General features: G+C 31.1%; 1 protein-coding gene across 2 annotated transcripts; it reads left to right on the forward strand.

The window, feature by feature from the left end:
• The first annotated feature begins 1656 nt into the window (after positions 1–1656).
• Positions 1657–5154, forward strand: LOC121204672 (signal peptidase complex catalytic subunit SEC11A). 2 transcript variants are annotated; one of them, XM_041074960.1, is made up of 7 exons: positions 1657–2069; positions 2707–2760; positions 3071–3226; positions 3634–3679; positions 4011–4099; positions 4329–4364; positions 4934–5154. In XM_041074960.1, exons 1-7 carry the CDS (start codon positions 2058–2060, stop codon positions 4940–4942), a joined length of 402 nt encoding a protein of 133 aa, XP_040930894.1. In that variant the 5' UTR covers positions 1657–2057; the 3' UTR covers positions 4943–5154. The 2 variants fall into 2 exon arrangements, with proteins under 2 accessions (XP_040930894.1, XP_040930895.1); XM_041074961.1 differs by lacking the exon at positions 3071–3226.
• The last annotated feature ends 18378 nt before the right edge of the window (positions 5155–23532 follow it).

Below are 23532 nucleotides of genomic sequence, written 5' to 3' on the forward strand. Positions count from 1 at the left end.
TTAATTTCTATATTAATTGTGTTTTTATATAATTGTAAAAGAGGGGTGAGGGGTTTAAGGTTTATGAATTCAGTGTGAGGTTAGGATTTAGGGTTTAGATTAATTAGTGTGTTCTAATTTATATTGAATAAGGTGTAGGGGTTAGGGATTTGGGTTAGGGTTTAGGATTAGAGGTGCTCATGGGCTGGGCCGGGTCCATAAAAAAATTTCGGCCCGGGTCCTAGGCCCGAGCCCGACCCGGCCCGAAATATGGGCCTAAGATTTTGCCCAGGCCCGGCCCGGGGAAAAAATCATAAGCCCGGGCCCGGGCCGGCCCGACCCATTTTTATTTTAAAAATTTTAAAAAATTAAAAAAAGTATTTTAAAAATATTTTAAAAATATTTTAAAATTTTAAAAAAAATTTAAAAAAGTATGTAAAAAATATTTTAAAATTAAAAAAATATATATATTTATTGAATCGGGCCGGGCCGGGCCGGGCCCGGGCCAAAAAAGTGGTGCCCGAGGCCCGGCCCATTTTCTAAACGGGCCTCGTTTTTTTGCCCAAGCCCATATTTCGGGCCTATATTTTTACCCAAACCCTCCCATATTTCGGGCGGGCCGGGCCGGGCCGCCCGGCCCATGAGCACCTCTATTTAGGATTTACTGTCTAGATTAATTAGTGTTTTTAATTTATATATTAAATAAGATTTAGGGTTAGTAGTTAGGGATTAGGGGTTAGGGGTTAGAGGTTAGAGGTTAAGAGTTAGTGATTTAAGGTTTAAAGATTTGAGGTCGGGTTAAGGTTTAAGGTTTAGATTAATTAGTATTTTTTAATTCATATATTAATTAAGTTTTTATATAATTGTAAAAGAGGGGTTAGGGGTTTAAGGTTTATGTTTTATGATTCAGGGTTAAGATTAATTGGTGTTTTTTAATTTATATATTAAATAATTTATTATATAATTATAAAAGAGATAATTTTAATTTTAATATATTAAAATTATGATTATAGTTTAAATTATATAAGAGATAATAGATCAATTTTATACATATTAAATGGTTTAGGATTTAAGGTTTTCTTTAGATTTGTTAAATGATAAAATTTTATACAATTAATTAATGTTTTTATATTTAAAAATAGTTAATCTAAATTTAGATTAAATGGTTTAAATCATTTGATATATTTAAATATAAATTTTAAAACAAATTGATACATAAATAAATTAATGTAACAAATTAATGTAACAGATTGACAATAAAAGAGATAATATGAATTTTAATTTATTAAAATTATCATTAATATAGTTTTTTAAAGTTTTTTTTTCATATTTTAAAATTTTTTGTTTTTGTTTTTGTTTTTGTTTTCTTACATAAAAAATTATATAAAAAATTTAAAATTTATCTAATTCTTTTAAATATTACTTAAATTTTCAAAATTTATTTATTTAAATTTGACATGAATTATATAATAATTAAATATAAAATTGTAAGAAAAAGTCAATCATTAGCGGCGTTTATGAGAAAAACGCTGCAAAAGGTAAGCCATAGCGGCGTTTTTCATAAAAACGCCGCAAATACGCATTAAATTTTCAATAAAAATTTAATTTTATTTTTAGTGGCGTTTTTTATAAAAACGCCACAAAATTCATTTTACTTAAAAAAAATTGGAGCTGATTTTTTCCCAAATTTCCCCCTAAAACCCAAAAACGAAAAAACCCCAAATTTCCCCCCAAATTTTTTCTTAGTTCTCTCATCCAAAAGCACAAATTTTGAAGACCAAATGGCAACAATTTCAGCATTTTCAACTCCTTTGCATTTAATCTCCAAAACCCATTTTAAATCTCCCAAAAACCTTTTCTTTTATCCAAATTCTATCCATTTTCAGACCAAAGTTTCCACCTTTTCTTCCAAAAACTTAACCTTATCCTTCAAAAACGGTAAAACTCTTTACGGTACTTAGAAACTCAAGTCTGCAGAAGAAGAAGAAACAACTGTTGTTGAACAAGAACGAGAAGAAACAACTGTCGCCGAACAAGAGTCTGTTTCTGTTCCTGTTTCTCCTTCAGACACTCTCAGAATGTACTTCCAAGTATGTTCCTTTTTTTCAATTATTATAATGTTTATGTTATTTTGGTCTGGCAAAAGGAAAATTGAACCATTGTTCAGAGCTGGCTTCTTTTATTAGTGAACTATCAAAGTACCTCTTTTGATGCAATGAAATATTGTTTTGGTTGAGTGATGATATAAGTTTGGGATCTAACTTCTATTTTACTACTTAATTATGTAAAAGTTCAAATTGCTTTGTTAGTTTTTTTATTAAGTAATGGTGAATTGTTATGTTTTTCAAATGGATGATGCTGGGTCTTGAACTTCTTTCTGAGTTTATGTTTGTTACTTAATTCTGGAAATATGTATAATGTTTTATAGCACTTAAAAGAATCTCCACTGCTAATTCACATTGCACCCGAACTCGAGTTCGAAATTTAGAGACATCATTGTCATGAAAGGCAGCCACCAACCCTAAAAGGACTAGTCTCTAGGGATGCATCTTTGTGTTACGTATTCCATAGAGTTTGAATTCTTGAAATCAAGCAAAAAATCGATTCTATTTGACTAGTATTGCTTGAAATTGTATATATGGTTAATATGTATATTTGTCTGTGAATTTCTTCCCTTGAAACTATTCATTAATAGGTCATTGATAATTGATCTTGTTTGTTTTAAAGGCAGATGGAATGTTGAATGAAGCTGAAATTCCGAAGGTGACCAAAGCATTAGAGGTATCAAAATGATCATTTTGATAGGCAGCTGGTTAGATTTATCTTCAGATTGAATGGAGGCGGGAAATCTAACTTCTTATTTATGTTCTTCCTATGTCCGGAACCCTGAGTGTAGTCTAGTGTTTCACTCAATCCCTTAGTTAAATTCTTGTTCTATATACGGAGCCCCCAGCTTAGTATAGTGTTTCCCCCAATCCCTTAGAATGGCTTATTGCAGAGAGAAATATTTTACATAATCTTTTTGTATTATCCCTCACTAAAAACAAAACTGTAAAAATCTAATTATATGTCTGTTTAATGGCACAACTAGGTTTCCGTCGATATTCTTTATTGCAGAGAGAAATATTCTAATGGAATGGTTATTTCATCGGCACTGATAATATGGAAAGGATTGATTTGCATTATTGGGAGCAAGTCGCCGGTGGTGGTTGTGCTATTTGGGAGTATGGAACCCGGTTTCAAACGAGTGAGCCAATTTTTTACACGTATTTAAAATAAGTATTTAAAAATTTTGAGCTTTGATTTGTGATAGTCATATAAATTTAAATTTGTTAAATGCAGGGAGATATATTTGTGATAGTCATATAAATTTAAATTTGCCAAATGTTGAACTGCTTGAACGACAAGTGACAGAAGGTTCTCATGTTCTGATGTAGAAAATCTCTAGAAAGTAGAAACAAATAGTTTTGATAAGGTTAACACCATGGTCAACTCTAACAGTCTTGTTCATGAGCTGTGTACTAGTGGTTGAACATTTTCTTTCTGAAATTTATATAGGTGTTATGGCTGTAAATTATTTGAATTAACGGGTCCCCGCCTGGTTATTCTGTATGCTGGATTTAGTACATTGCATGTTTGGTTATGCTTTGTCAGGTTCATGAGCAGCGAAATAGCAAAGAAGCTGATATACTCACTAAAGGTAGCATATCCTTGATATCAAGCTAGTTGAATGTGAGCAAATACAAGTTGTGGTTTGTTTGTTTGTTTTCAACGAACTTTAAACTCTTTATTATCAATCATGAAAATATTTTCTGACTATTAAAATCTCTTTCCTTACCAATGAAGTGGAGAGTGGACACTTCCAAATAATTTTTTTGTTTACTGGTGGAATGGTCTTAAATACATTCCAAGTTCTTCTCGTTTTTTCATGTGTGTGTGTGTGGTTGATCATTCTTTAAATATCTTCATATGTACAGCTACTGCTTGAGTATGCTAACCTTTTTAATCTTTTGACTGGACATATTCATCAGGAGACGCTAATCTTTACGATGACAGAATGTTGTACACATCTAGTAATCGTTGGTTGCAAAAAAAAATACATCATGGGCAGAGCTGTTGGGTAAATCAAACACCTATATATTTCTCAAAGTGTTAACAAGTTCTAGAAGTGAAAACATTTGTAAAACACTCTGATTAGGAGTTTCTTGCATCACTATTTGTGCTGTATGCTTTGAGTTTCAAGTTCATCACACTTCAATAGTAAAATTACTCTTCTGTTTTATTATTTATTGTATTTTTAATTGTATATATCTTCTCTGAACTAATGTTTTATGTTTTCTGCATGGCAGGAAGGATCCCATAATGTTCACTTATGCTTACCTGAGGTTTGTTCTAAATTTTTCCAAAAATTGGGCTGCCCAGAAAAAAAAACTTGAAATAGGTTTACTTAGTACTAGTTAAATCGGGCTTGATTTTAGATAAATCTAATTATTATCTTTAAGCATGATATGTTCTAATACTTTGATTTAAGCTGTTGATGTATATGTATTCTGACTATGGAATATCATGTTCAAATATTCTACAAATAAGCTAATTAGGAGATTTTGCAATTGTTGATGGTAATTGGAATTTAAGAATATAGGCTTAAGGGTTTAATTGGAATTTAAGCATGATATGTTCTAATATTTTAAATTTATATTGATGAATACTTTCCACCTATATTGACTTAAGTGAGTAGATATATCAGTAGTGTACATTTTTTTATTCCACAAACAATCTTAAAAAGTTGAGATATATTTTTTTAGATGTATTTTTTAATAATTTATTATAACATTATAAGACACCTAATTTACTATAACATTATAAAACAATCTTAAAAAGTTGAACTGATTTACTTATCTTTGCCATGTTCACTATGGTTTGAACAAATTAAGTTACTCTTATTTTCATGCAGAGCATGTAGGAGCCAAATTTGCGGTTCAAATTCGAAGCCATGCTCAAAAGTTTTTCTCTAAGGGTCATTGCTTTGAGTTCATTACAAGATTTCTTTGATTAAGTAAATGTATTATATCTTTTATTACCAAGATTTACTTGATTAAGAAAATGCATTGTATATTTTATTACCTTGCATATGTATTATTTATTTTAGTTTTGATTCTAAATTTTTTATTTTTACTTAAGTGGTCTAACTTTTAGATTTTAATTGTGTTATTAATTTATTATTTTAAATTCTAAATTTAAATTCATTAATTTTTATATTTATATTTAGTTTTAAAGTTAAAATTTTCGTAAAAAATTTAATTTAAATAATATTTTTATTTATCCTTAAAACATAATATAATATTTATCATAGAAATAAATATTATTTAAAAAAAAATTATTTTTTAGAAGATATATTTTTAACGGCGTTTGTGTAAAAAGCGCCGCTAAAGGTCTATTTTATAGCGGCGTTTGTGGGAAAAAGCGCCGCTAAAGGTCCTGGTCTTTCGCGGCGTTTGTGGGAAAAGCGCCGTTAAAGGTCCTAGTCTTTAGTGGCGTTTGTGGGAAAAGCGCCGCTAAAGGTCATGGTCTTTAACGGCGTTTGTTGGAAAAGCGCTGCTAAAGGTCATGGTCTTTAGCGGCGTTTATTTATAAAAACGCCGCTAAAGTTAGCGACGCTGTCATTAGCGGCATTTTTGGTGGCGCTTCTCAAAGCGCCGCAAATACTTTTAGCGGAGTTAAAAAACGCCGCTAAAGGCCTAAAAAAGCGCCGCTAAAAGCCTGTTTTGGTGTAGTGTATATAGTCATTAGTGCCAAATTTGGTTATTCCATGATAGTTAATTATCTTAAAGCAGAAGGCACAACGCAGTTTCAGGGAAGGCTCTCGTCTTTCATTGCAAGAAATTTTCGTGATGATGAGATAAAAAGGTAGCCATAATCTGCAGACATTTTCAGATTTGCTTACTTTAACTCTATATATATATGTGTGTTAATGAATGAACTTGTGGAATATAATCAAGCTGTGATTAGTGTAATCAAAGATTCTTAAAAAGTTTGCTGTAAATCCCATCACAGCAAAGTTCATCAGTCAATAAACTTTGTTGGCAAGGCAGGCACCCAAATGATTGGGAAAATGAAATCCATAAACAATAATAATTAATTTATAGAAAAGGAGCAAAAAAGCCTTAATCACAGCCGGCACATACGATTAATGGAGAAATAAATGCTTAAACTAACTTTTAATCTGAACAACTAAATGTAGTAACCATCATCATCATCATCATCACTTCCCACCATTAAACACTATTTCTTGTCTGCAATTAATATTTTTTTTTATTATAAATCACAAAGCATGCTCTACCCTTTTTATTCTCGATAATGGCTGTTAATAATCTTTCAGTTAATCATTAATGATGATAATTAGTATACTTTAACACTAGTGACAAAAAGAGATTTGAAAATGCATGCACATATTCGAGTTAAACTCTTGGCCTTTCCATGTGGATCATCTTCGATTCTGCAAGGTTATCAATTTATGGGAGAGTTGAAGTAAGCTCAATTTAGTGCATCATAGGAACTTGTTATAGTGCAAAATAGTTTGCAAATAAATTATTTTCATGCCAAGGGAAAATTTTATCGAGAAAGTGAAACTAGATAAATGTATAGAAATGAGATTATAATTTGATGAATAAGTTGAGCATAAATCATTAGAAAGATATTCCAAACTACATAACTAGTTCTTATGTTCTTAATTTTTACTTTCCAATCTCAATTATATCTTTAGTTACAAATCATAATACAATTCACGAATGAATTAAAATTTTAAAAACATTAACTTTGGCTAAGAAAAAAAATGTTAAAATAGCATTATCTCATATTGGTTAAATCATGCTTCACTATTTATAGTCTTATATTGAATTTAGACCTCTTATTAACAATTGATTTAGTTCTTGAATAATACTACTTTTGAATTTTGTCACATGATGGGTTTCTTTATTTCTGTCTAGAGTTTATAAAAGTGGTGTTATCCCACATCGATTAAAACCTACATTATTCGTGATCATAACTAAATCAAAAGAATTGAATGTGCAATGAGATTGTGTTTATACTTTGGTATAATAAATTAAGTTAGATGATGTGTGCGTGTGTAATTTTTCCACTATATTCACATACTTAAAGTCAATCCCATCCCAAGTTTTTTAAAGATAAAAAGTAGTATAGAAAGTTGAATGACGATTCCACATTGCTAAAAGCTTTATCACAACAAATCTCTTTGAACGGAAATGTTATAGGGCACTCCGATATCCGACTAAAGATTCATGTTCGACCCGACCCTTTTCACTTTGCGCCTCTCTTCTTTTGGAATCGCTTAATTCACCACACCCTTCTTAGCTTGCCACCCAATTCAGTTCGCCAAGTTCCCCTCGACTCGTCACGTCTAGCTCGCCATCCCCTTGCTCACCTACATTCAGCTCATCAACTTAGTTCCTTAATGAGTATCACTCAGGACACGTGCTATCAGGAAACTGCATATTATAAGTATGAGGAATGGACTCCAAGAGAAGGGAGAGAGAACTCGATAATCAACAATGGTTATAATATATTATAAACTAATTTTATTTTAATTTTTTTGTACAAAAAATGAAAAGATATTCAAATATTAAAAATCAAAATTTAAATTTATTGGATACTGATTGTATGAGAGTTAAATTTTGATTATGCTTGTTTTTAGTTTTATTAATAATAAAATAACTTTGCAATTTTTTGTTAATACTTAAAAAAAACCTTAATGTGAAATTAAGATATGGAATCAACGGTTTCTATAGCATCCGTTGAATTAAATAGGTATAGAAAAAGGTGCAAGAAGGCAAACCTACCAAAGGGTTGTTTATAAATTAATTTCTTGACCCATATTAATGATAAACTTCATTTTAATCATGACCATCAAATTTTATTACATTAATTATAACCATTGGATGAAGCACCATGCTGAGAATGAACTATATATTTCTTTTTCTTTGGGTGGAAAATAAAAATTAATTTTAAAATTTATAGCTATAATAAAAATTTTGGTTTTTTCGATTTATTTGAAAAAAAAATTAATGAAGTTTTTATTTTATTTTACAAAGAAAGAGTAAGCTAGTCTTGAGTTTTGAAAGGTTCCATATAGAGGAAATGAAAATTGTGGAAATTATTATTATTATTACGGGGAGAGGTTTTCTTCCATCAGTGTAAAATTTAAGTGATTTACATATTATTTTATAATTTTTTATGATTAATATTTTAATACTCCATTTATATAGATCATGCATATTGAATTTGGTATAGATTATTTTTTTAACTATTTATTTTATTTTTTAAAAATTTAATATAATGTATATGTATTAATATTCATAATATTTTAGATTAATATAAGAACATAAGATTGATTAAAAAAATTATATACATCACAAGTACAAATATCTTGATAAATTGAATGTTTAGATTTTAAATATTAATTATATAAAACGTTAGGAGAGAAAGCTTTATAATGGATAGAATTTGATGGTCAAGCAACAACACATATTGAAGAAATTTGAGGTCAAGTAATCCCTATGCTTCCAAGCACCAGTAGTCATGCTTAGTATTTTGCCTTCTCAAAGTTTTTGCTTTATCTTTTCTGGTTTTTTTTTATCCGATAATAATATTAAATTTGAGTCAATCAAATTCTTAAATAAGAAATAAAACTTTCTTAATATTATTTTATTTATCTACAATATTCGAATTTGACATCTTAATTAAGAATTATCGATGTCTTTAGTAACACATGGCTCAACTATTCAAATCTTGAAAAATTCAGCTAAAAAGTTTGCCATGCATATATATATACATGTATATATATGCATCAATTACGTTAGACATATGCATCAATTACGTTAGAAACTTTTGAACAATATTAAAAAAAGGATTATGACCAAACCATGATATTGTAAAAGGAAGATGGAAATATAAAGACTTTTAGTTATTTTATATTATATATACTTGTGGAGTATTGCAAGCTGGTTTTCACATGGAATACGTCCCTTTGGAAAGGGAATTGATGTTGGGGGGTACTAAAATAATAAAAAATAAATGAGGAGCGGGGGATTTCGAAATGCAGATCTCATGCAGTCATTTCCTCCCCACTTCCCAATTTGCCTTTCAGCAATAAAATTTCCAAGTAAAGTGCATGCCTGTTTTTTAAACTTTTAAGCAGTTGCACCTCATTATTATTTTGTATATACTGTATATATATTCCATTAGAGAGTGTAATTGTTGAAATAAATAGTTGCTAATTACTTAGAAAATAGAGTGTTTGAGAGGAAGTGTTTAGCTGCAGCGATCAGTTCGATTGGGCGATGAACAAAAAAAAAAAAAAAGTAAAACAATTACATGAACGATTATTTATGTAGTTTGGTTTCTTTACATTTGTGAAACCTAGTTTAATGAGTAAATCTACTATCTTTAATTTTTAATAAAACAAATGATTCAAATTCTATCACATCCCTAATATAATAATCTTACTTTTGTATCTTAAGATGTAGATCAATCACCTCTAAGTTCTCGGGTAATAAACAAACTTGTTTACTCTCTAAAATACACTCAATAATGTTCCATTATGAATAGATAAGTGCTCTCAAATCTCTCTACAAAACTTATAGAAGTCTTCCAATATATAAGAGTGTTCAAGACTTGCTAACATACTAGAGATCAATTACAATTCAATTCCTTATTAAACAACACCTAAAATAGCTAAATACAATATAAAGACTAATATAAAGTGGACTCTTCGGAGATATGTCTTCAACACTATCTCAATCCAATTTTCACAATCCAAAAGATATAATTGCTTGATTCGGTGCAATCTAATCTTTAAGATAAATTGCTTCAAATGAATTGATATTCAAAGTTAAGCTTGCATACTTACACAATATTAGCATCATTCAAAGCTCAAAAACTTGTAAAAATTACCAACTTCAAATATGATATAAACCACTTTCGTTCACACTTGCACAACCACCTCAAAAACTATTGCCTCAATATATTAACTTATCATATATATATTTATATGTTATAATACGTGTGATGTTATAGTCCAATATAGATTGTGGCTTTGAGAAAGGTGTAAGATTTTTCCACCATTTTATCTAGAACGAAAGTGTCAAGCATGATTCATCCTAAATTCTAAAGCTTTTAGTTTTATTGGTTTATTATCAGTATTTTGAGGGATTCGATATTGGTGTTTTTGTCGTTTTCCCCTCACCCCATAGCCAAAAGCATGCAAATTCTCTTTACTTAAACTATATTCACTTTTTCAGATCCATATATTTTTATTTATTTAACTATAATTTCAAATTAATGTTAAGAAAATAATTATTGAGTTATTAATAATAAATTGATGCTCAAATTAAATAATTGTATCTCTTGGTTTAATATTTTATTTTTTTATTTCACTGTCTCTATTCACTTTTATCTATTAATTTTTTAACAAAACTCTTCATGAATTGGTATAAATCTCCTCATTCATTTTCTCTCCTCTATATAAAACTAAATTAGGAGATTTCAAAAACACATAAATCACCATCAATATAGAAAATTCCTTCTAAATCCATTTCTCCTGGTGATAGAGAAAGATAAGATTGTGTTCGATTGATCACTGTTGTTGTGCTACTACTGTGATCGTTTGTTGTTATATCTTGGGAGACAGACATCTAACGTTACTCAAAGCACTGAGAAGAGATCGAATCTATCTTAAGAAAACTGTTCATACAGGCCTCAACAAAATTCTTCTAATTTTCAACTCTGTCTGATTACAAGTATTCTGTTGTGTTACTGCTACTATATTGTATTGCATTATTATTGTTACTGACATATCAATACTACATACCATATTATATTTTCTTACAATACATATGATGAAGAATAAATAATAATGTAACAACCCAAAATCCGTGGGCACCAGAAAAGTGTGTTATCGGGCCTCCGTCTTAGTGAAATAAGTTCGAAAATAATTATTAAAAATATTTATGAGTCTAGTAGTGTGTTTAATTAGGTTTTAATTAAGTAAATTTAGCTTAATTTAGAGTAATTAGTAAAAAGGATTAAATTGAATAAGAGTAAAAGTTTAATTATAGATTAAAGAAAAATTAGAAGGACTTAAGAGGAAATTAAACCATTTCCTATAGCTGAGGCGGTTTAACGTGGAAAATATCAAAGATTTTATTGATTAAAAAAATATATATTTATTTAATAATTAAGTATATTAAATTATATTATATTATTATATATAAAAGAAACAAATAAGTTAAAAGAAACAGAATGAAAGCAAACGAAACAGAGAAGAACAGGGGAGAAAGAAAGGAAAGAAGAAAGAAAAGGGGAAATAAGGTTTATGAAGCTTGGAGTTAATTGGTAAGCTCAATCAAGTCCTTTTCTCATAATTTTGATATTTTAGAAGTCTTAAAACAAGTTTTTGATGAAATTAAGTTGTTAGTTTGGAAGTTCTTAGGTTTTTAAACAAAGTTCATGTTGAATAAAATGATGAAATAGGGGTTTAATTGAACGAAATTCAAGTTAGAATAGATATAAGGATTGAATTGCAAAGTAAGCTATAAGTTTTGTGTTTTAGGGACTAGATTGAGGAAAATTCGGAATTAAGAAAATATGTTGAAAATTTAATAGTTAAATTTGAGTTTAAATGAAATTTGAATAGGAATAAGGTGTGAATTGGTGTTATAAATTTGGTTATTAACATTTTTCATCAAAACAGTTTTGGGAAGTAGCAATGGTCTGACTTTGAAAATTCACTAAAAATTTTATAAATTGAACTAGAGAATGAACAAAATATGGAATTAAAGCTTATTGAGTCTAGTTTCTTATAGTAGAAACAGTGTAAGCAATTAATTGATGAATCAAGAGATATTTGAAATTTTGTAATACTGGTTCGGGGTGATTTCGAGATGCCCTGTTTTAACTTTGGAAAATCACTAAAAATTTTACAAAAATTATTATGGAGTGTAATTTATATATGTGAACTCTTTATGAATCTAGTTTCAAAATAAATAAACAAGAACCTTATTCGAGTTCTGTACAATGAGATAATTTAGTTTTAGTAGAGAGAGGTCAGAACTGTCAAATGAAATAACAGGGGAGTATTTAACGAATAAACTGTATTAAATGGCTAGACCAAAAATTCTGAAAATTTTATGATTAGAAGATATATGAGTCTAGTTTTAAGGAAAATTTACGGATATTAATTTGGAGTTTCGTAGCTCAAGATATAAATAATTTAGTAACAATGATTCAAGTAGACAGCTTAATGGTGAAATTATATATATACATTAAAAATGGTTAAATTTGCATGTTTAGGCTCATGAATTAAATTGAATCATGTTGTATTGATGATTATAAATTATTATCTTCGTAGCCAACAAAGAACCTGAAGCATCAGCATCGAAAAGAAAGGAGAAAGTCATCGAGTACTAAAACGGGAGAATTACGGTGTGTATTACTATAATTCGAATTTTAATTATTATTGATTGCTGAATTTTTTTATTGTTATGTATGGTAAGTAAGACTTGAGGTAAGTATGTGAAATTGATATGAATATTGAGTGAAAATGAAAGTGATGCAAATTGAATCAAATTGAATTGAATAAGTGAATTATGGAAGATGTAATTATTTGAAAAGCGTATTGATTGAAAAATGATTGGTGATTTGAATTGTGAATTGAAAGTGATATAGGATTGAGAAAGTGAATTGAATACCCTATTAACTAGTCGGGCTGAGTCGGATATAGTTGGCATGCCATAGGATTGGAAGTGTTCAGGGATACTTCGACCTCGAGTCGATGAGACACTGGGTGTCACTATATTTCTTCGGATAGATTCGATGAGGTACTGGGTACCAACTTTACTTCGGCTAGGCCGATGAGACACTGGGTGTCAACTATTGCTTCGAACTATCCGATGAAGCACTGGGTGCCATATTGGTGTGTTTGGTTGGATCCGTGTATCCGCCAAAGTCCGAGTTACGTTAATAGGGTGAAAAATTGAAATGTGAATTTGAGGCATTGAAACGAGAAAAATAAATTGAATTACGAATTGAAATTGGAATTGTGATAATAAGAGAAAAGTATGAAATGTATATTCATAAGTGATATAAATTTAAGTTTGAGAAAATATATTGATTTATGAATTAGTACATATGACATTAATTGTTAGGTATTTTAATATTTATGTTTTTACTATTGTTGATATAATTTGAATTATGGTAATATCACTGAGTATATCCATACTCAGCGTACGGTTGTTTCCGTGCGCAGGTTAGTAGAAGTCAAGTGTCCCGGTTCAGCATCCAGAACATTCCCGACTCCAACACAAATTTGGTGATGTATATTTTTCTTTTGGGTAAAGGTGGCATGTACATAGGTGTTATATAGTCACTTGAATATGCATATTACTTTGGGTAGTGAAGGTTGAATTATAAGATTTAGATGGTTAAATGAAATGGTAAGAAAAATATATGATATTTTGATACATGAACATTAAGTTGTTAAATGAATGAAGTTTTTAATCAATTTTGAATGATGCTATGATAGTTATTAAGTTGAAATTATGTTAATGATATAAATATTAGTTATATGAATGTGAAAAATTGGTGCTGGTTGTTTTAGTTTGAATTTGCAGAAGGTTTTAGGTAAAAATAAGCAGACCGAAATTTTTATATAAAAAAAAATTCAGAGTATTCGAACAAGTTCCGTTCTACTTTTAACACGTGCTTGAACTTTGAGAGTTCAAGATAGGGACTCAATTATTATATTATACCATAAAAGTTATATTAATTGTAAATTATTAGTAAGTTGTCTGATATGTCCGGTAATGCCTCATAACCTCGTTTCGGTAACAGTTTGGGGTTAGGAGGTGTTACAATTTTTGGTATCAGAGCTATCAGGTTTAGCCGATTCTCGGGCTAAATTGGGCTCGGAAGTGACTTTAGAAGTACATGCCACTGTCGAGTCGAAATCGAGTCGGGATTTCTGGATGCTAATGTATTTATTTGATTTTGTATTATAGATAAATTGTCAGATGAAAGAATGGATAATGTTGAACAGGAAATGTATACTGGAAGTCGAGAATTAGAAGAAACTGAATCTGTTACACCTGGTGTGGATCCGTTAAATAATCAATCTCCTAACGTAGGGAGAGAAAGAAATACCTCACAAGTGTTAAGAGATATAACTGATGCATTACAGCATATAGTGAGAGCTATACCTGCTACTACATCTGTACCTACTGTCAGACAGGCCCCGATTAAAGAGGTACGAAAATATGGTGCCACGGAATTTCAGGGATTAAAAGGAGCTAATCCATCCGTTGCTGAAAATTGGATAGAAACAACAAAAAGAGTTTTGCAACAATTAGACTGCACCCCCCGAGAGAGTCTGATATGTGCTATATCACTGTTACAAGGAGAAGCGTATCTCTGGTGGGAATCTGTGGTTAGACATTTGCTGGATGATCAGGTAACTTGGGACTTGTTTCAAAAATAATTTCAGAAGAAGTATATTGGGGAATTGTACATCGAAGAGAAAAAGCAAGAGTTTTTAGTGTTGAAACAGGGGAATATGTCAGTACTGGATTATGAGCGAGAGTTCTCTAGATTGAGCAGGTATGCTTTAGAACATGTTCCAACCGAGGCTGATAGTTGTAAACGATTTCTACGGGGACTACGAGATGAAATCAAGATTCAATTGGTAAGTCTCAAAATTACTGAACTTGTTGATCTGGTCGAGCGAGCAAAAATGATTGAACAAGTACTGGGCCTGGATAAAAAATCAGAAATTGGTAAATCAGCTGGGAAACGTATGGGAACTACTAGTTTTAATCCATTACCGAAGAGATTCAAAGAATCAAGAAGTGACTGGAAATCTAGTTTTAGTTCAGACAGAGGTGGTAGAAGCAGAGGTAAACAGATGACAGTAACTACTAGCAGTGTGAGAGGTCCATCTCGAGGTGTAGAAATTCCAGACTGTGAGCACTGCGGAAAGAAACACAGAGGAGAATGTTGGAAAGTAACTAGAGGTTGCTTTAGATGTGGTTCTACAGACCATTTTATCAGAGACTGTCCGAATACTGATAGTGCTGCACCTGTATCATCACAAAGATCAGTATCTACTGCTAGAGGCAGAGGGTCAAGTAGAGGTAATTCGGCTTCCAGAGGAGGTGCTGGTAGAAGGAGCAGTGATATTGCTACTCAGCAGTCTGAAGCCAGAGTACCAGCTAGAGCTTATGTGGTCAGAAAATGAGAAGAAGACGATGCACATGATGTTGTTGCAGGTATATTTCTATTGTATTCTGAGCCTATTTATGCTTCAATTGATCCGGGTTCGTCACACTCTTATATAAATTCAAAACTAGTCGAATCGGGGAAATTAGAATCTGAAATGTCTAAAGTTTCTATAGAAATGTCTAGCCCTTTGGGACAAACGGTGTTAGTAGATAGAGTATGTCGGAGGTGCCCGTTAATAATACATGATAAAATGTTTCTTGTGGACTTGTTGATCATGCCTTTTGGTGATTTTGATATCATTTTGGGTATGGACTGGCTATATGAACATGGGGTAGTTTTGGATTGCTATAAAAAGAGGTTTAGTATTCAGACAGAAAATGGGGATAGAATTGAAGTGAATGGCATCCGTACTAGTGGTTCGACACGCATTATTTCCGTGATGAAGGCTAATAAATTACTGCAGCAGGGTTGTCCAGCATACTTGGCATATGTTATTAATTCTGATTCAGTTGGGAGTCAGTGCAGTCAAATTAGGACTGTACGTGAGTTTCCAGATGTATTCCCAGAAGAATTACCGGGCTTACCACCTGACAGAGAGGTTGAATTTGCTATTGAGGTGTATCCAGGTACAACACCAATTTCTATACCTCCGTATCGAATGCCGCCCACTGATTTGAAAGAGTTGAAGGTGCAGTTACAAGATTTACTAGATCGTGGATTTATTAGACCAAGCATTTCACCCTGGGGAGCTCCAGTGTTGTTTGTTAAAAAGAAAGATGGTTTTATGCGGTTATGCATTGATTATCGACAGTTGAATAAAGTGACGATCAAGAACCAGTATCCGTTGCCTCGTATAGATGATTTGTTTGATCAGCTTAATGGAGCTTCAGTATTTTCAAAAACTGATTTGAGATCCGGGTATTATCAGCTAAAGGTAAAAGAAAGTGATGTACCGAAGATAGCTTTCCGTACGAGGTATGGCCATTATGAGTTTTTGGTAATGCCATTTGGGTTAACAAATGCCCCAGCTGCTTTTATGGATCTTATGAATCGTATCTTTCAGCCATATTTAGATCAATTTGTGGTAGTTTTTATTGATGATATATTGGTTTATTCAAAGTCAGAGTCAGAACATGATCGGCATCTAAGGATTGTGCTACAGACTTTACGAGAGAAACAGCTATATGGAAAGCTCAGTAAATGCGAGTTCTGGTTATCAGAAGTGGTATTTCTGGGACATGTAGTATCTGCAGATGGAATCCGAGTTGATCCGAAAAAGATTGAAGCAATTGTTCAATGGAATGCACCGAGGAATGTATCTGAAGTACGTAGTTTTCTTGGTTTAGCTGGGTATTACAGAAGATTTGTAAATGGATTTTCAAAGATAGCTTTGCCGATGACCAAGTTGCTGCAGAAGAATATTCCTTTTATTTGGGATGATCAGTGTCAGAAAAGTTTTGAAACATTGAAGCGAATGTTAACCAAGGCACCAATTTTGACATTGCCAGAATCGGGTAAAGATTTTGTAGTGTATAGTGATGCTTCTTTGAATGGTTTGGGTTGTGTATTGATGCAGGATGGGAAGGTAATAGCCTATGCATCTTGTCAATTGAAACCACATGAAAGGAATTATCCCACTCATGATCTTGAGTTAGCAGCTGTGATTTTTGCATTGAAGATTTGGAGACATTATCTTTATGGTGAAAAATGTTACATCTATACTGATCATAAGAGTTTGAAGTATCTTTTTTCTCAGAAGGAATTGAATTTGAGACAAAGGCGTTGGATAGAGCTTCTGAAAGATTATGATTGTGTTATAGATTATCATCCGGGAAAAAGCTAATGTTGTAGCTGATGCATTAAGCAGAAAAGCTGTAATTGAATTAAGAGCAATGTTTGCACGGCTTAGTATCAGTGAGGATGGGAGTCTTTTGGCCGAATTGAGAGTAAAACCGGTAATGTTTGATTAGATTAGATCAGTTCAGTTGGAGGATAACAAATTATTGAAGAAAAGAGAGATGGTACAGAATGGCACAGCAGAAAATTTTAGTATTGATGATTGTGGATACTTGAGGTTTCAAAATCGGATTTGTATTCCAAATACTTTTGAGCTTAAAAAGTTGATTCTACGAGAAGCTCATGATAGTTCATTTGCTATGCACCCCGGAGGCACGAAAATGTATCGAGATTTAAGATAATTATACTGGTGGCCAGGGATGAAAAGAGACATAGTAGAATTTGTAAGTAAATGTTTGACTTGTGAACGGGTAAAGGCAGAACATCAGGTTCCTACTGGATTGCTTCATCCTATTAATATTCCTGAATGGAAATGGGATCGTATCACAATGGATTTTATTACGGGATTACCGTTGTCAGCAAGCAAAAAGAATGCTATTTGGGTGATAGTTGATAGACTTACCAAGTCAGCACATTTTATAGCAGTCAGGACTGATTGGTCGTTGCAGAAGCTTGCAGACGTGTATATTCGAGAAATTGTTAGACTACATGGCATTCCGATATCAATAATTTCAGATCGAGATCCTCGGTTCACATCGAGATTTTGGAGACAGTTACATGAGTCGTTGGGTACTAGACTTAGTTTCAGTACAGCTTTTCATCCCCAAACTGATGGACAGTCTAAACGGGTAATTCAGGTACTAGAAGATATGCTTCGAGCTTGTATTATTGAGTTTGAAGCAGGTTGGGAGCGATATTTGCCACTAGCTGAGTTTGTCTATAATAATAGTTTCCAATCTAGTATTCAGATGGCTCCGTATGAAGCGTTATATGGTCGAAAATGTAGATCACCAGTATGTTGGACGGAGTTGAATGAAAGAAAAATAATTGGGCCGGAATTGATTCGTGAAACAGAAGAAACAGTCAAAAAGATTCAACAGAGATTAAAAGCAGCTTTTGATAGACAAAAATCTTATGTTGATCTGAAACGTCGGGACATTGAATATTCAGTTGGAGATAAAGTGTTTCTCAAAGTTTCTTCTTGGAAAAAAGTATTAAGATTTGGCCGAAAAGGAAAGTTAAGTCCTCGGTTTATCGGACCATATGAAGTTATAGAGAGAGTTGGACCAGTTGCTTACCGATTAGCTTTACCTCCGGAATTACAACAAATTCATGATGTTTTTCATGTTTCCATGTTACGAAGGTATCGATCGGATCCATCTCATATTATCTCTACTGAAAACATTGATATTAGACCAGATCTGTCATATGAAGATGAACCAGTTCAAATACTAGCTCGAGAAGTGAAAGAATTAAGAAACAAACGAGTCCCTCTGGTAAAAGTACTGTGGAGAAGCCATAGTGTAGAAGAAGCAACGTGGGAGCCAAAGGAAACTATGAGATCGCAGTATCCTCACTTATTTTCAGGTAAAATTTCGAGGACGAAATTCTTTTAAGGGGGGAGGAAATGTAACAACCCAAAATCCGTGGGCACCAGAAAAGTGTGTTATCGGGCCTCCGTCTTAGTGAAATAAGTTCGAAAATAATTATTAAAATATTTATGAGTCTAGTAGTGTGTTTAATTAGGTTTTAATTAAGTAAATTTAGCTTAATTTAGAGTAATTAGTAAAAAGGATTAAATTGAATAAGAGTAAAAGTTTAATTATAGATTAAAGAAAAATTAGAAGGACTTAAGAAGAAATTAAACCATTTCCTATAGCTGAGGCGGTTTAACGTGGAAAATATCAAAAATTTTATTGATTAAAAAAAATATATATTTATTTAATAATTAAGTATATTAAATTATATTAAATTATATTATATTATTATATATAAAAGAAACAAATAAGTTAAAAGAAACAGAATGAAAGCAAACGAAACAGAGAAGAACAGGGGAGAAAGAAAGGAAAGAAGAAAGAAAAGGGGAAATAAGGTTTATGAAGCTTGGAGTTAATTGGTAAGCTCAATCAAGTCCTTTTCTCATAATTTTGATATTTTAGAAGTCTTAAAACAAGTTTTTGATGAAATTAAGTTGTTAGTTTGGAAGTTCTTAGGTTTTTAAACAAAGTTCATGTTAAATAAAATGATGAAATAGGGGTTTAATTGAACGAAATTCAAGTTAGAATAGATATAAGGATTGAATTGCAAAGTAAGCTATAAGTTTTGTGTTTTAGGGACTAGATTGAGGAAAATTCGGAATTAAGAAAATATGTTGAAAATTTAATAGTTAAATTTGAGTTTAAATGAAATTTGAATAGGAATAAGGTGTGAATTGGTGTTATAAATTTGGTTATTAACATTTTTCATCAAAACAGTTTTGGGAAGTAGCAATGGTCTGACTTTGAAAATTCACTAAAAATTTTATAAATTGAACTAGAGAATGAACAAAATATGGAATTAAAGCTTATTGAGTCTAGTTTCTTATAGTAGAAACAGTGTAAGCAATTAATTGATGAATCAAGAGATATTTGAAATTTTGTAATACTGGTTCGGGGTGATTTCGAGATGCCCTGTTTTAACTTTGGAAAATCACTAAAAATTGTACAAAAATTATTATGGAGTGTAATTTATATATGTGAACTCTTTATGAATCTAGTTTCAAAATAAATAAACAAGAACCTTATTCGAGTTCTGTACAATGAGATAATTTAGTTTTAGTAGAGAGAGGTCAGAACTGTCAAATGAAATAACAGGGGAGTATTTAACGAATAAACTGTATTAAATGGCTAGACCAAAAATTCTGGAAATTTTATGATTAGAAGATATATGAGTCTAGTTTTAAGGAAAATTTACGGATATTAATTTGGAGTTTCGTAGCTCAAGATATAAATAATTTAGTAACAATGATTCAAGTAGACAGCTTAATGGTGAAATTATATATATACATTAAAAATGGTTAAATTTGCATGTTTAGGCTCATGAATTAAATTGAATCATGTTGTATTGATGATTATAAATTATTATTTTCGTAGCCAACAAAGAACCTGAAGCATCAGCATCGAAAGGAAAGGAGAAAGTCATCGAGTACTAAAACGGGAGAATTACGGTGTGTATTACTATAATTCGAATTTTAATTATTATTGATTGCTGAATTTTTTTATTGTTATGTATGGTATGTAAGACTTGAGGTAAGTATGTGAAATTGATATGAATATTGAGTGAAAATGAAAGTGATGCAAATTGAATCAAATTGAATTGAATAAGTGAATTATGGAAGATGTAATTATTTGAAAAGCGTATTGATTGAAAAATGATTGGTGATTTGAATTGTGAATTGAAAGTGATATAGGATTGAGAAAGTGAATTGAATACCCTATTAACTAGTCGGGCTGAGTCGGATATAGTTGGCATGCCATAGGATTGGAAGTGTTCAGGGATACTTCGACCTCGAGTCGATGAGACACTGGGTGTCACTATATTTCTTCGGATAGATTCCATGAGGTACTGGGTACCAACTTTACTTCGGCTAGGCCGATGAGACACTGGGTGTCAACTATTACTTCGAACTATCTGATGAGGCACTGGGTGCCATATTGGTGTGTTTGGTTGGATCCGTGTATCCGCCAAAGTCCGAGTTACGTTAATAGGGTGAAAAATTGAAATGTGAATTTGAGGCATTGAAACGAGAAAAATAAATTGAATTACGAATTGAAATTGGAATTGTGATAATAAGAGAAAAGTATGAAATGTATATTCATAAGTGATATAAATTTAAGTTTGAGAAAATGCATTGATTTATGAATTAGTACATATGACATTAATTGTTAGGTATTTTAATATTTATGTTTTTACTATTGTTGATATAATTTGAATTATGATAATATCACTGAGTATATCCATACTCAGCGTACGGTTGTTTCTGTGCGCAGGTTAGTAGAAGTCAAGTGTCCCGGTTCAGCATCCAGAATATTCCCGACTCCAACACAAATTTGGTGATGTATATTTTCTTTTGGGTAAAGGTGGCATGTACATAGGTGTTATATAGTCACTTGAATATGCATATTACTTTGGGTAGTGAAGGTTGAATTATAAGATTTAGATGGTTAAATGAAATGGTAAGAAAAGTATATGATATTTTGATACATGAACATTAAGTTGTTAAATGAATGAAGTTTTTAATCAATTTTGAATGATGCTATGATAGTTATTAAGTTGAAATTATGTTAATGATATAAATATTAGTTATATGAATGTGAAAAATTGGTGCTGGTTGTTTTAGTTTGAATTTGTAGAAGGTTTTAGGTAAAAATAAGTAGACCGAAATTTTTATAAAAAAAAATTCAGAATATTCGAACAAGTTCCGTTCTACTTTTAACACGTGCTTGAACTTTGAGAGTTCAAGATAGAGACTCAATTATTATATTATACCATAAAAGTTATATTAATTGTAAATTATTAGTAAGTTGTCTGATATGTCCGGTAATGCCTCATAACCTCGTTCTGGTAACGGTTTGGGGTTAGGAGGTGTTACAAATAAAGATAATGTAATGAAATATAATTAATTTAATTTATATACATATATATATGAAGTAGGTAAAATTTATTTAGTATTTCCTAATCTTGTTTCATTGAGAATATTAATTAATTAAATGGTCACTGAAAGTATGTCTCTAATAATAATAACAACTTAACTCTAAGAAATAAGGAAGTGCAATTGATAATTAAAAAATGTAGTTTTCTTTTAAGACTGTATTTTCTTTTACAAAAATTCTTACTCCTAGGCCAAAAAAGGGTTATATATACTAGTGGTAGAAACTTTTATACTAGTGCTCTAGCCTTTTTATTCTCGACAATGGCTGTTAATAATCTTTCAGTTATTCTCGATAATGATGATAACTAGTGACAAAAAGGATTTCAAAGTGCATGCACATATTTCAGCTAAACTCTTGGCCTTTCCATGTGGATCATCTTTGAAGGTGTTTTTCTTTTACCTCCGACGGGCCGAAATCAAAATAGGGTCACAAATGTTGTTACTAGTGCAAATCGAACGAGGCTATAATTCTTCCTTTTTTATGTCGTTAAGGGATTGTGAAGAGAGTGATGCGTTTAATGTCATTTGAGGTATTTTTACCATTAATTTTGTCTCATATTTCGACTTAATTGATATAATATCTACTCACTCTTATGTATTTTGTGATTTTTTAAATTTTTTTACAATTAAATCATTCATACTTTTTAAAGTAATATTAAAAATTTTTTATAAGAAAAAAATATTTGAAAAGAATTAACACTTTTTATGTTAAAAAAAAGATCTTTTAAATTTAAAAGTTTCACCTCTTAAAGTAAAATCCTAGATCCGTCTATGTATGCACATATTTGAGTTAAACTCTTGGCTTTTTCCAAGTGGATCATCTTTGATTCTGCAATTTTTTTTTCTTTTCTTTTTGTTTTAAAAAATAATTTTGATGTATTATGGGTATGTTACCTTTGTAATTAAATATAATATGATATACTATTGGTAGAATTTTTATTCTCGATAATGGTAGTTAATAATCTTTCAGTTAATCATTAATGATAATAATTAGTATACTTTAGGACAAACTATTAAAATAGTTATTTTTGTTTGTCTTAGGTTCTATTTTAATTATTTATGTTTGAAACGTTACATTTTAGTCACTTACATTATCGTATTGTAACATTTTAGTTACTGAGCTGTTAAATGTCGTTAACAGTATAATAATAAGCTAATGTAGCACGTTCAAACAAAACTTGTAGGTTAAATTATACAATTGGTCCCTATATTTTTTCGCTTTGAGCAATTTGATTTTTTTTTCTTTTATGTTCTTTAAACTTTCCTTTATTTTCCATTCTCTTCTGCTTCTTTCTCTATTTTCTTCTACTCTCCATTTCTTTTAACGTAGTTTTTCTATGTTTTTCATTTGCTAAAATTTTTTTATGTGTATGGAAAAAAAAGTGAAAGTTGAAACCAAAATAAAATTTGCTTCATATATTCTCACCAACAATTACAAATCATCATCATCCATCACCGCTTTAATGAATCAATTTGGATCTTTTAATGACTTAGTCTACAATCTCGCCTCACTTAAAGACCTTGCCAGTCGTGACTTATGGCAACCTACGACCACGTTATCTACCTTACTTGCAACATTCTCGCACTCTAGAAACTACATTATTTCATGGATTCTTCAAACGGGCTCTATACCCTCAATTAGTAAAATGACCACCATATAAAATTTACTCTCAACTTTACGCAAACCTGTTTGGTTCCATGCTCCCATTCTCTCTTCAGTTCATCCATGTTCGGCTTCCAATCAAGCTTTCTTGGGAATGTAGTTAGTGCATTCCCTT

This window comes from Gossypium hirsutum, chromosome A08 (genome assembly GCF_007990345.1).
Source record: "Gossypium hirsutum isolate 1008001.06 chromosome A08, Gossypium_hirsutum_v2.1, whole genome shotgun sequence".
Taxonomy (NCBI): Eukaryota; Viridiplantae; Streptophyta; class Magnoliopsida; order Malvales; family Malvaceae; genus Gossypium; species Gossypium hirsutum.

Coding starts and splice junctions, on each gene's coding strand:
- LOC121204672 (XM_041074960.1), top strand. Junction 3,227..3,633: donor TGGAACCCGGTTTCAAACGA/GTGAGCCAATTT, acceptor ATGCTTTGTCAG/GTTCATGAGCAGCGAAATAG. Junction 4,100..4,328: donor ATCATGGGCAGAGCTGTTGG/GTAAATCAAACA, acceptor TCTGCATGGCAG/GAAGGATCCCATAATGTTCA.